The sequence below is a fragment of the Ictidomys tridecemlineatus genome, chromosome 8 (assembly GCF_052094955.1).
Source record: "Ictidomys tridecemlineatus isolate mIctTri1 chromosome 8, mIctTri1.hap1, whole genome shotgun sequence".
In the NCBI taxonomy this organism is placed as follows: Eukaryota; Metazoa; Chordata; class Mammalia; order Rodentia; family Sciuridae; genus Ictidomys; species Ictidomys tridecemlineatus.
Window position 1 is genome coordinate 2,394,426 of NC_135484.1, and position 13,784 is coordinate 2,408,209.

At 54.4% G+C, this 13,784-nt stretch overlaps 1 protein-coding gene across 4 annotated transcripts in view; it reads left to right on the forward strand.

Moving 5' to 3' along the window:
• Positions 1-2,851: 2,851 nt before the first annotated feature.
• The window catches only part of Rps6ka2 (ribosomal protein S6 kinase A2), a 290,124-nt gene continuing 279,191 nt past the window's right edge, over positions 2,852-13,784 (forward strand). Inside the window, exons 1-3 of one of the 4 annotated variants that reach the window (XM_040283560.2) lie at positions 2,852-3,027; positions 3,374-3,686; positions 7,213-7,272. In XM_040283560.2, coding sequence (XP_040139494.1) covers positions 3,624-3,686; positions 7,213-7,272 — 123 coding nt within the window. In that variant the 5' untranslated portion in view covers positions 2,852-3,027; positions 3,374-3,623. Of the gene's footprint in view, positions 3,028-3,237; positions 3,258-3,373; positions 3,687-7,212; positions 7,273-13,784 lie in introns of those variants that run through there. The other 3 variants (XM_040283561.2, XM_040283564.2, XM_040283562.2) reach the window with 3 other exon arrangements.

Genomic DNA, 13,784 nt, shown 5'->3' on the forward strand with positions numbered 1-13,784 from the left:
CCTTCACGATAGAACCACCAGGATGATGGGGGAGTCCTATGAAAATGTCTGTCAAGGTCAGCAATGCGGTCGAGAGGCCTCACCATCTCAAGCCCAGGATGGGTCACAGAACATGACATGGCCCTGCGGTCACAGCTGCTGCTGCTCCTGCCATTGTGCAGAGCAGGAAGCTGCACTGCAGGGGGCGGCTGAAGACAGCCCTGAGTGCAGGCGCAGAACCAGTACCAGCTCCCACCCCACGCTGCCCTAGGGAAGGTGGGCTTCCCTTTGGTTGTAGAAATCCATGGGGCACAGGCTCCTTCTTTCCCTCCTGCCCTTCCTTCCTTCCTCTTCTCTTGCCCTCCTCCTCTCCCAAGGAAGATTTAAGGGATGAGCACAGGAGTGCTCTTGGTTTCACTTGAACAGGGGAGTGCTTTCCGCGTGGGGCTGGGTTTCACTGAGCCTGATGCCAGCGCATCTCCTGCCCCGGGACTTGGTGACCTGGTTCTCTGGCAGTGCTTCCTGCTGCGTTTAGTCTGCAGGTTCGTTTCATTAAAGATCCATTTTGAACAAGAATGCTTCAACTGTTCTTTTTTTCTGGGAAATTGATGCTTGCGGGGTGAGTTCTTGGAAACCAGCTTTGAAGAGGGTGTTCCTGGGGAGTTTCCTGGGATTTGGTTGAATTGAACCCTCTTATCCCAATGTACCAAATGTCTTTGGTCTTTTATTGGGATTTTTATCCTCTCGGGGATTTACAAGTAACCATTATTTCCTTCTCTAATGTGTCATCTTTTCTAATGCATGCTTTATAAACAGGGCTAACACCTTCCTGGATGCATAATTTCCTCTTGAAAGTTCTCTTTTTAAGTTTTGTTTTACCCTTGGGTCCTGGGCAGCTGCTGTGGGTCCCTTCCCTCTCCCACCCAGCAGCCGGCGCTGGGACTGCCTCCAGGGTGGCGGGAGGCGGTTTGCCGTTGAACGAGGGTCTTCGTGTCCCCAAAGGCAGTGGCTCGGAGTGAAGGCAGCATGGAGAGGCAGGAGAGACGCCGGGTTGGTGAAGTCCCTCCTGTTCTTCAGGCTCCTCTTCACCTGGAGAGGTCCAGAAGGGGTGCAGCCGTGTCCAAGTCACATTTGCACAGTTTGGAAAGAGACACTCAATTAGGGGCCATGTTTTCGGCACTTCTCAACATGCTCCGTGCGATCATAGCTCCTGTGTTCGGTGACAGTTGATCCTGCCAAGGTCTTCAACCCAAAGCCTCCTACGCCTGAGGTTTCTTCAAGTTTCTCAGGAAGTATGGCTACTCAGAAGAGGCCCTAAACAGAGCTCTTCTCCTTATTTCTTCCTCAAACAAAAGGACCATATTTCTCTCAATCTGTCCGTGTCAGAGTACCCGTGGAAAGTTCCAGAAATTGTAGACTTTGTAGACACACAGCAAAAAAACCCTATTTCACCCTCCCTCCATGGCTTATAGGAGTGTTTAGTGGCTTTGCATTAGACAAGAACAGTTTAGGGGAGGAAAAGTCTACTTGAGACTCACAGTTTCAGAGGTCTCAGTCTGTAGACAGCCGACTCCATTGCTCTGGGCTGAAGATGAGGCAGAACTTCAGGATGGAAGAGCCCAGTGGAAGCAAGATGCTAGCTCGCGGTGGGATTAGGAAGGAGGGGGCAGGAGGGTATGGGGCCACAGGGAAGATGCACCCTTCCAAGGCACACCCCCAGTGAGCCAGCTCCTCCAGCCACGCCCCACCTGCCTACAGTCACCACCTGCCTACAGTCACCACCTGCCTACAGTCACCACCTGTTCAAACCAGGATGGACAGGAAGGTCACAGCTCTCCCAGTCCAATCATTCCACCTCTGAACATTCCTGCACGACAGGAGCTTTAAAGACAGCTCACAAGAAGTTTCACACCTTCAACCATCAAAGTAAATGTTCTTCATCTCCGTTCAGCACTATGTTTTATGGGAGACTTTTCTGGCTTTATGATAGGAACAGCACCTCCATCTGTCTCTTATTAATCTGTGACCTTTCATATAAGCAGGTTACCTTAATATGCTTTGCATGCTGGAAGCCACTCTGCTGTCAGTGGAGGGAGGTCCAATTGAAAATGAATGATATTGTTGTTGTTTTGAGTAGAATTAATTATCAAGGTCCTCACTGCCCTCATATCGTAGAACGATAAAACCAGTGTTAGGTAGAACCCCTCTGTTCACTTCAGAGCTGTTGTTTTGCTATGAAATATGGTGTATCTGGGATTCGAGCTTTCAGTTTTTCTAATGAACTAGATTTATTGGTGAATTTATAAAGATGGAAAAGAAGTGGATTGGTAACTGTTGGAAGCAGTTAGCCATTTCATGGACACGTGCTCAGAGACACAGGTGTTTGCTGTAGAGATGAGCTTACTTCCTCCTGGAGAGGAGCAGAGCGGAGAAGGTTGACTGTGATGGATTTTGTCACTGCTTCCCAAGGGACAGGGCACTCAGGCTAGCACTCAGAGAGCTAGCTGGCTGTTTTCCCAGGACAGTCTCTCTTCCCGTGGCAGAAATGGAGGGAGACAAAAGACCCCCACCCCCGGGGAGTTAAGAGCAGGAAATGTCTCCCTGGAACACTGTCCTCACTGACGATCCCCCTCTGAGAAGCTGAGCTCATCAGCCTGAGTCAGGCAGGACTCCATCTCCGGTGGTGCAGGGGGGGTGTGTTGCACCCCCCTTTCCCCAAGCTCAGGACTCTCTCCCCTGTGACGTGGGACTCTAAGATCCAGGCTGGGTGGAAAACTGAATGAGATCATGTGCATGATGCACTGTTTGCTTAGTATTTCTCTCCCAAGAAATCCCGTCCTGCCCACAAGAGCTCTGTGGTTGTGTGGAGCTGCTGTCTCTGCACCCTCCCCCAGAAGGACACTGCTGCCAGCTCAGGCCCTGCGGCTGGCTGGTCAGGAGGGCTGGGGACAGAGGCGTGGGCATCCAGCCCTCCAGCCAGAGGCTGCTCGGCTCAGTAATCCCGGGAGAGGACCGTGAGGTGACTGCTCTTCTGCCGCATCCGCGTAGGTAGGGGTCCGGGAATGTGAATGCAGGGCAGCTCTGCTGCATCTGCCTCCTGACTGGTTAGCAGTGGCTGACAGTGGTGCCGAGGGTCTGGGAGATGCCCAGAGGTGGGGAGGGAGGGCAGACCTGCCTCAGTCCCTCCTCCCTCTTCCCCAGCCCTGGTTGCTATGCAGTTTCTATGGCAGCAACAGCTTCCTCAGACTCAACTTTCACCCCATTGAGAGCCAATTAAGGTAAAATAGTGAGGGGAGGGAGGAGAGCGGCACCGTGGGGGGCAGGGACCCGTTTTGCAGGCTGCGAGTGGAGCGTGCACTCTGCAGCCCATTACAGCTCCCTCTCCCCGCCACAGCTCCCGGAGCCAGGATTGGCAGAGCCGGACGCACGCCAGTGGCTACACTGAAGACGCCAGGGACCCTGCCCAGCACCCGGAGCCCCCAGTGCAGGCACCCCATCCACTCCTCGCCGCTACGCTGTGCTGGTGACCACTGCTGTCCCTCCGCTTCTCACATTCTGTCTGGTTGCGTCTCTGGACTGCTCAGTGCCTCTATTTATTTTCTTATTATCAATATTTGATCAGAAGAAAAGGAAAGTTTTTTAAAATGCCGATTGCACAGTTGCTGGAACTATGGAAGAAGATAGAGGTGGAGCCCATGGAGATAGAGGTGAGTGCTCCGGAGGCGGGAGGTGCGTTTCCACAGCACCCCGAGGAAGCTTGCCGAGCAAACGGGCTGTTCACCTACAGAGGGACCAGTGTGAGGCAGAGACTCGGGGCTCAGTGTGTGTGGATGTGTGTTCCGGCACATGTGCGTGCACGTAAGCACCGTGTGTGTGCACATGTGGCGACATGTGTGGTGTGAATACACAGAGGAACAGGAGGGAAAGTCGCTGCTCTCGGCCGCCCCCCGGGGTGCTCCGCTGGCCTGCACGTGAAAGCCTCGGTGTCCCACACTGGTCTGCGTCAGCGTGCCTGCCCTGCAGCAGGTGGCTCTCAGGTCGGGCCTCCCTCTGCCCTGGCCAGGCAAGGCGGGGAAGGCAAACACTGAGCGTCTTGTAAGGCACAGCGGAGGGCGCAGCGCCGTCCTGAAGGAGACTGAAGGAGACGCTTAGAGGAGAGGTGTGCGGGAGAGAGAGCAGGAGGAGGCGCGGGTCTCCTGGCTCCTGGCTACGGGGGTGCGGGTGGGGGTTCCCCATCCCAGGAATGTCTCCTGCTCCGTTGGGATTATACATGACCAACAAACGTTTCTCTGAGAAGAGAAAGTGTCTCAAAGTTATTAACATCTCCTAAAGTTTACATGTACCATGCTGCCTTGATAACCGCTCAGATTGCCTTTGAAATGGCTGTTTTGATAACTTACAGAATCTTCAACTAATCCCAGCTTTAACTTGTGCCTCACCCCCTACACCCAGTGCCAAGATCACAAGTTCAGTACTATTCACATGACACGATTTTAAACTGCTGAGAGATTCGGGTTTAGGGGCTGATCTGCTTGGTATTTTATATTTAATACACTTCTGAGCAGCGTGAGGTGTGTGGCGGGGCGGATGGGCTGCTGAGCCTGGCTCGGGCGGGGGCCCTGTTGTAGACGAGCAGGCTGGTGCCAGTGCTGGGGGTGCTCTGGAAGGATGGCACCAGCTCTGGCTGCTGACCAGTCTGTAAATGTGCTTCTGTGCACGGAAGCTGAGGCCTGGGAGAGACCTTCCTCCAGGGGTGGCCAACACAGTCTCTTTTTTTTTTTTTCTGAGAGAGATTTGATTTTTCTAAAAGGTGAATTAATGAATGAACAGACGAGTCAGGCAGAAGTTCTTATTTCCTGGGGCTCCCCGAGAGGTTCTGGCTACCATGACGGTGGCATTGTGGTGAGGTGCCAGCTGAAAGGCCTCTGAGCCCCGAGCCCCTTCAGGGGGAGGACAGGGTCAGGGTGAACGGCCTTGCAGCATTCCTGCTGGGACTCTGGGCTTGACATTGTCCCAGGGACGAAAAACCCCCAGAGGCAGCTTGTGTTTTAAAATTTCTGAAGTTAATGGAAAATGGATGGGCCATGAACAGGTTATAAAAACTGTTATCTGATCATAAACCACATGCTTCTATGAGTACAGATGATTATAAATGGTGTCCTGTCCCTGAAAAGGATTGCAAATCCAAAGTGCTGGAAGCTGACTTGACGGGCAGCGGGCTGCCTGTGCCCCAGCGAGAAGGCAACGGTGGAGCTTTAGCCACTGATCTGTGCACACCACCACACGGGGGTGCGGATGAGTTAACCTCTGAAGCAAGAGAAATTTCCCTCCAGCTTCCTGGGAGCGTCTTTCAGAACAGCGGCCCCGTGGTGTGCGTGGATTTAAGGTGGGGTGGGAAACCCCAGGATCCTGGGAATGCAGAGGAGTCCGAGCCCATCCACAGGATCCAAGCTCAACTATCGATCCGAAGCACTTCAGATTCCTGAGGGAACTTCTAATCCTTAAAAACATGCGACCCACGGGGTCCGGAACCCGGAGCCAGGGAGGTCTTACTCTCTGTAGCCTGTTTTCTGTTCCATGGTGGTAACTAGGTCTCCTATGCTGAAGGCAAGCCGAGCCCCTTGGAGGGCACGTGGCCTGTGGACTCCACGGTGTCATCAAATGCCGGATGTTCTCCTCATGAGGACATCAGCTATGAAACTTTAGTTCTGATGGCCATTTGCTTTAAAAATAAAATTAGTACAGCGTTGTAGTCAGGCAGAGAGCTGACTCCTAACACGCGGCTACAACCTGCCAGGTGGAAGCGGACCACCGGCGTCAGCCCCGGCGGGTGCTTAGCAGCTGGTTAGTTACTCCAGGGCTGGAAGTCGTCCTGGCTTCCCGTTCCCCTCCAGCAGCTCTTCCTGCTGCTCTTCCCTTGGCCGGTCCCTCGTGCCCTTGGAAGGCCCACAGTCGTAGGCCGGGCAGTGGTCATTCTCCTCACCTCCGTCTCACGGCACCGTCTGTTCCCCCCAAAGCCATCTCCGCTTCAGCTTGGAGCAGGGGAGATTCACTTGACTGTCCAGGGAACGGACTGTGGTCTCCTGAACTGTTCTGAGGGGTCTGAGGTGGAGGGTGTGGACTAGGAAACCTGCGCTGGTTAGAAGCTGGGACCCTAGACAACCCCTGAAGGAGGTGGAGAGAAAGAGCAGGCAGGGTGTTGTGAGTCACCTTGTAGCAAGTGGAGGAGAATCTCGAAGCAAGACTTTGCAGTCACTGCTTTCTTTCGGCAGGGTGACAATGGCCAAGGACGTTTGGGGAGAAGGTGTGTTGGGGAGGAGGCCAGTGTGCAGGCCAGACCGTCAGCCCGAGCTGACCGGTTTCATTTCTGTTGCCCTGGAGAGTTAGCATGATTCTTCTTTCTGGGTGTCACAATGCATGAGAGAAGGGAAAAGCCCCCATTTCCAAACAGTGCCCATCAAACATGACGCCTGGAGACTCGGAGGCAGCTGGTGTGGCAGCGAGTCTCGTGGTGCCCAGGTGGGAGCAGTGATCAGGCAGCTAACCTGGAGTGTCCGTGGCCCGAGGGAGGCCATGTCGCTGCGGCAGGTGTCGTTTCAGTGCATCTTCCCACACCTCCAGGCAGTGAGCACTGTGAAGTGCTTGGCTTTGTATCTGTGGAAACCGAGGCCCTCCGAAGCATTAGCCAAGTCATTAAGTGTGAGCAGAGACCCAGATCCAGCCTCCTGTCTATGTGCTACAGACACTTTGCTTTACGTCTTTACGGGCCAGGTCTTCACTCTCTAATTTTGTTAATTGCTCCAGCCTTAACCTGAGACTGTGGTTCTGTTCCATTCAGATGGAGTGGTTGCAACGCGTCCGCCATCCCTGTCTCCATCTTGGCCGCCTTGGCCTGAGCTTCATGGGAATCCATGTCTCCTGCCCTTGCTGGTGGGAGGCTGCATGAACCTCGTTCACCTTTCAGCTGTGTGGGAAATTAGACACACCCATGGACTTAATGATCCGTGGCTTTGGACATGAACACTTACAGCCTGTTACATAAACGATCATCTCTTGCATGAAGCATTGTACAGTCACAAGTAGATTCAGGTGGAAAGGGACCAAGATGTGGTTCCAGTGTCCCCCGAGCTCATGTGAAATATTTAATTAGCCTCCTTTTGCTCTGTGCCCTCTGTGAAGCTATGTCCAAGAACCTCGCATTGCTCACTGTTTACCGTCTGTCTTTGTTGACAGACAGCCGAGGAGGAGCCCAGCTTGGACACAGAGCCCACCCCAGAAGACTCTGCGGAAGAAGTAACTATATGCATGTTTCATTAAGCCTGATTGCTGGGGAGGTTGGGTCTGGAGGGTGGAGTAGAGGGGAGAAGTGGATGTTTACAATCCGTGGCTCATATGTGGTCATTTTAGTTAAATAGGTAGTTATGTATATCTACACACATGCACACAACATACCACGCACACATGTGTGTCCTGTGAGTGTCACATGCAGTGACTTTCCCCACAAGGAGTAGTGCCCATGGGAAGGATGACCACAGGCGGAGGTAAAGGCTCTGGGAAGCCGGTCAGGCCTTCTCAGGAGAGCGACCACTCATTACTGCGAGGCCACCGTGAGTCCACCATGAGGAGGTGCAGCGGGCACAGGAGAAGGGAACAGCGACTGCACCTGTGGGTGTTGTAACCAGGTCTCAGGTGGGGGTGGAACCAGGCTGAGGGTTGTCTGTGAGGAGGCCACCTTTCCAGAGGCATGGAGTGGATGAGGGTCTGCAGAGGAGAGCTGCGGGGGCTGTGAGGAGGGGCTGGGGAGAGGGAGGCTGGCAGAGCAGGGAGCACTGCTACGGATGCCACCCCATGTGGGCGTGAGAGGGAGGAGCCACGAGCTGGGCCCGGCTGTGTGACCTCCTGCTCTCGGGCCCTGGAGGACGCTGCTCCTGACCCAGGCGAGGACACGGGACCTAGCTTGGTCAGGGGAGGTGTCCTGGCAACTCTGGTGTGGTAGAGAGAAGTGCGCAGACCTGCCAGGGGGACCTCGGCTGTTAGCGACCTGAGTGGAGACGGAGCTGGGTGACAGGAGTCTATCCAGTAAGCACGTTTCTGTCACTGTGAAAGACATTCTGCCCAGGACGGCTGGAAGCACGGGGTGTGGACAAAGTTGACAACATGTGGCAACCTGAGTCTGCTTGGCCAGGCACCTGGGCGCCACACACAGGCAGCATTTGCCACTCTGTTGACTTTTAAAATGGCTGTGAGTATTGCATCCTTGGGGACTGGATCAGTGGACGCTCCTGGCCTGAGGAGTCTTCTCAGATGCTGAGATCTGCCTTCTCCTACCATCTAACGCAGGCACACAGTACGAATTCAAGCCCACTGTCACTGGACCTGATGACCAGGTGACACCACACGTTGGCGAAACAAGGAAAACCCCACTGAGCTGCCATCGTCAGCCAGCGGGCTGCCTCCCCACTCTGGCCTCTGCGGCTCTCTCCCCAGCCTGCAGTGATGTTGCTGCTGCTGTGGACAAACATTCATCTTGGCCCTGTGGGTGGCATTGCCTGGGAGAGCAGGTGCAGCTCTGCTTTGCCAGGGCCCCAGCGCCAAACGCAGGGAGACACGAGCTGGTGGCCGCCTGGAAAGATGGGTGCTCAAAGTCACAGGGTGAAGAGGGCAGGCACCCCCTCCACACGGAGTGAGGAGGGCCCGGGGAAGCCAGCCACGGCTGCCACTCTTTCTATATCAGCCCTTGTGTGGGGCTCAGGATGGAGCCCAGCACCTTGCATGTGCCAGGCGAGCGCTCTCCCTCTGAGCCACACCCAGCCACAGCGACCACTCTTAGCAACAATGCGTTGCCAGGCTTCTGTAGGAGCTCTCATTTGGGGGAACCTGCAGGGTACTTACCGAGGGCAGATGACTGTGGTAACTTGGCACTTGGCTTCTGGAAGCAGATTCGTGGCACTCAGCTCGTGGAGAAGGGGTGGACTGTTCATCCTGTAGGTCCAACTGAGCTACGGGATCGGGTTGAGGGCTCAGTCCGAAGGGGTGCTGTAACAAAGCAGAAGGAACTGGCAGCATACTAACGTCAGGTGTTTATGGCTCACGGTTCTGGAGACTGGCAAGTCTGAGGTCAAGCACCCACGAGTTCAGGCCAGGGCAAGGTCCTGCCTACTGGTTCATGGACAGCCACCTCTCAGTGTCCTCCCAGGGCAGGAGGGGCTGCCGGCTTCTCATCCCACTTAGGGGGCCTCCACCCTCAGGACCTGACCACTCCCCAGGCCCTTCTGCCTAACAGCATCATCCAGGGGGTGAGGATTTCATCAAGTGAACTTTAGGGGGAGGCAGACACGCAACCCACAGTGCAGGATATGGTCACAAGTCCTTAAGAAGCGACCAGAGAATTGTATTAGCTAACATTGTACAACAAGAGTAAGGTTAACAACATGTACCCCTGAGACCTCCTCGCCCCAAGCTGCCCACACCCCGCCTTTCTGATGGAAGTCTAGCTGTGACCTTGTCACAGGCACGCGGTGAAGACAGCTGGCCTCTTGAAAAGTTATTTTTGATAATGGAGTATGAGATCGTGGAAATTATTATTTCCTGATGTTTCCTTGTCTAGATGATTCAAAATTAGTCTTTTTTCATTCCTAAGAAGTAAAAAAAGAGCATTCCTAAATACATAGAGGTACCAGGTACTTCACAGGAGTATGATATTGAAATTCAGATACATTTGTAGTGTCTGTGGGACGAATGTAAGAATACTGGCCACGGTCACTGTTTCTGACGGCTGCTCTGAAGGTCAGTGAGGCAGACTCAGCACAGCTGCCGGGGGAGGCCGGGCTGGGGTCCTGTGCTGTTGTTTGGTTCTTGTTAGAGTCGAGTTTCTCTCCCTGCACTGCCCTTGGCCTTCAGAGTGGTAAGGCACAGCACTCTGTAACTCAAGGGTTTGTGGGTCCGATAAAAGAGGGGACCTGGATATACAAAGTCTTATACCTTTTGCCTCCTGAACATGTGTGATCATTAAAAGTTCATCTTATAGGGAAAAAATAATCGTTCAGCCAAGCCTGTGGCCCACGCCACACCACGCTCTCTGGGAAGAGCATAGGGGGACATCGGAACCTGCCACCCTGATGACCTTAATCCACAGGGCTCTTTGTGGAATTACTTCCTTAACTTTCTGAAGAACACTTGGGAATGTTTTTTTATATATATAAATATCTCAGTATTTCATATAAATTTCTCAATATCAATATCTTTATATTTTCATATAAATATCTCAGTGAAACATTCATATTTCTCACATAAGTCTCTCATCTATCTCTTGTCCCATCATGCCTCCTGGTGTGGCTCTGTCCAGCTTCTGGGAAAAGGACCCCGGTCTGGTAGGAAGATGGACCAGAAGCCTGTTTCTGAGCCCCAGAGCCCCCCATGCTTCTCCTTCACCATGGAGAGGGAAAGGCTTCCTTGCTCAGGAGGTCGGGGGTGCCCCGGGTGTGCAGGGTGTGTAGGCTCCTGGGGAGGTGGGCTTGGTCTGATGTCACTCGACACACACAGGCAGGTCCCCTGTAATCCCTACGGTGAGATGCCAGCAGGTCCCATCAGGAGACCTTTCTTAAGGGATCCATGGGAGGGTCTTGGCATGGGATGGAGCAGGTCCCAGGGCAACTCTGTGAGCCTCTGCCAGGTGCCTGCTGGGTGCACGGCGGGCACCCTCTCGTGGGTTGGGCTCCCGTTTGCAGATGATTTGCAGATAAGCAGAAGTTGGGATTCTGGACATCAGGAGAGCTAAGGCAGTTTACAGTTTAATGTGACAGTAAGTGTGTTGCTTGGCCCCGATGCTGTTTCGCAGGGTGAGGGGCCTCTAGAAGGTTCCCAGGCGCTGCTGTGCAGTCTGGTGTGTAGGGCTAATTGAGTGAATCTGTCATGGGTCCAGAGGCGACCTGCCGCCTGGTTGTCTAGGAAACCTGTTTGGACGCTGCCCAAGAGTCCTCGGCAGACTGCAGCAGCCGAGCCGTGAGACTCTGGTGGTGAGGAGGCCGCGTGTTCACCGTGGGGAAGGAGGCTAGCGGATGGTGACAGGGACGGCGGTGCTTCCTCTTCTGAGGGAGGAGCTGACCAAGGCCAGCTGGGAGAGCCAGCAGCAGTGGCACTGGTGGGAGAAGCTGGGCTGGCCATTTCCGTGGCGCAGATGCCAGATCTCCCAAGCACCAGACCACACCAAGCTCCTGCCTGTGCTGTCTCATCATGCTTGGCCCAATGTACTCTTAGGTCCAGAGCGGTTTTTAAGTGAACTCTCATTTCACAGAAAAGCCTATAAAAATATTGGAATTTTTAGTGTGTGGTTTCTGAAGTGCCGAGATTTCAGGGTTATATTGACTAATCATCATAAAAACCGTTTCCCATCTGGTCAGACCCAGGGAATGGTTAAAATATCAGCATGTTTTTACCTTGTTTCTTGTGACCACTGGGGTGTTTCCGCACCCCCACTGATTCTGAGAGTGGAAGAGGAATTGTGTGGTGAGGGCTGGCACTTTGACACAGCCCCATCGGTGGGCACCAGAGGACGCTGGAGGGGACAATAGCAGCTCAGAGGCAAGAGAAGGTCCTGAGCCGGGCCCGCAGCCCCTGGCAAGGTGGTGTGGTGCCTGGGGGCGGCTGCCAACGTCACCTCCTGCAGTGACCAACTCCCTGACTTCCCGAGCAGTGGTGCCTCCGACCTGCACCCTCTCCACTGGGCGGAGCGTGGGCGTGGGGCGAAGGCCAGGGAAAGGACTGGTGGAGGTGTGCAGAAACAGGCCAGACCGTCCCTGCAGCCTCGTGGAACCAGCGCGTTGCCCTCTGTCTCTGGAACCTAGACAGAGGTTCACTGCTCCCCTAAAAAGGAAAGAAAATGCCGTCTCAACTGGCTTGAATAGAAGTGAGACAAGAGGAGTAAAGAAGCCGAGGACTAGTAAAGCCATGAGGAGCCATGCAAGCGTCGTTTGGAGAGGTAGTTAGCCGTCTCGAGAGAAGATCAGTGAAGTGATCTGTCTTGTAAGACACCAGTGGCACCTTTAGAAGCTGGTGGTCTCAGAGAAACAACCATTCTGCGCAGCACGTGGGGCCAGACCGTGTGCCCGCGGCTGTGCAGCAGTCGCACCGCCTGCCAGGGCTCTGTCCTCCTCCTGGGGCACGGTACCCGGTGGAGGTCTGCGTGCAAACGGGCCGAGGACGGGCGTCTGGTTTCAGGCTGAGAGTGCCCCCTCACGCCTGAGCTGCTGTGCTCCTCTGGAGAAGCCCAGGGACACGGGGATCCTAACGGAGATTCTAGAAAAGGCGGTGCTGACGTCAGGCCTTCGGAAAGGGAAGTGTGGCCCAGCTGCGACACACCCACGTCTCTTTGAACCGCGTGGGGAGACGGTGGTGCATTGGCGCCAAGGAACATTAGCACGGATTGAGGCAGAAGTGCAGAGAGATCACAGTTCTGCAACAGACGCTGGTGCAGCATGAGATCTGACGTGTACGTGGCAATTATTTGCAAGAATTCACAGAAAGCAAGGAGTGTGGCTGTGGTCATCCACAGAGTGCTGGTCCTTCGTCGCGGGTGGGGACGTGGGCGTGATGTGCAGCTCTGCTCAGTCCTGACAGCCACTTCTCCGCTTCAGTAACCAAGTCTGCAGCTGCACAATTCCCAAAGTGCTTAGTGGGAGGTGGCAGCTCCCTCGTGGGTGTGAATAGGGACGTCCTCGGAGACCCCGGGCACCAGCTGGAGAAGTGTCCTGCGATCTGAGAGCCCCGATGGGGAGCCTTGCCTGGCAGCGGGTGCAGGGGCACAGCACAAGTGACCCTGGCGCCCCGTCGTGTTCCCACTGGGAGGACGGGGCTGTCCAGGGGCACAGTGCCCTCCCGTGACAGTCCAGCACCTCCCTGTGGCTGTTGCTGCTGCATCAGGAGCACAGACCTCATCAGGCGGCCTGTCCTGTGTCCTGCGTGTAGAGCAGGCCACAGGAAGCCCTGACCTGCCCCGTGTCCTTAGGCTCCTGTGTTGGCCCAGGAATGAAGTGCAGCTGTCCTGCTGCAGGGACTGAAGCTCTGTGCAGTGAGAACTGCCTTCAGTGTGCTGCTGATTTCATGGCCTGGAATCTTCCTTGGCCCCGGGAAGGGGGCCGGGACCTAGGCTAAGGCCTGCAGTGAACCCAGGAACAAGGGAATCTCAAACCAAAGCTCTTTCTACACGTGTGTTTTGTGGGATCACGGATCCCCGAGGTGCCCAACGTTGGATGTGGAGTTTAGCAAATGAACCTGGGCGTGGGCACAGGCTCTGTCTGTCTCTTCCTTCTGTTCTGCCCTTAACCCAACCTAGTGCTCTGGTAGCAGAGAGGCCCTGCCCAGGCCTCCTGTGCCCGTCCTTCACCTCCCTCCTGCTCAGCACGGGGGAACGCCCACTCCAGGTGGGGTCACCCCGGGCCCTCACCTGAGCTCGGTCTCTGGTGGGCCTCTGTCCCTGTGGAGAGCAATGCTGGGCAGGTGCCCGGCTGTGGAGCTCCCAGACCATCCCTGTGCTGGAATTCCAGGGCCCTTTCTCTTCAAAACTCTCTCTCTCCTCTTCAAATTAGAAAAATACAAAGATTCATTCTCTAAAAGCATTCAGAACACCCCAGACGAGCTTTAGCTGGGGTGTTTTTGAAAACTATACCCCCTGATTTTTTGGCTAATATCTCTGTCCTAGGGGGGATTCATTATTGAATTGCAAGAATTATTTAAGTTTCTTATATTGTATTAATCCCAAGTGGGTACTTTGAGTAATTATGCTAAGAAAGGGCACATACACATTTAAT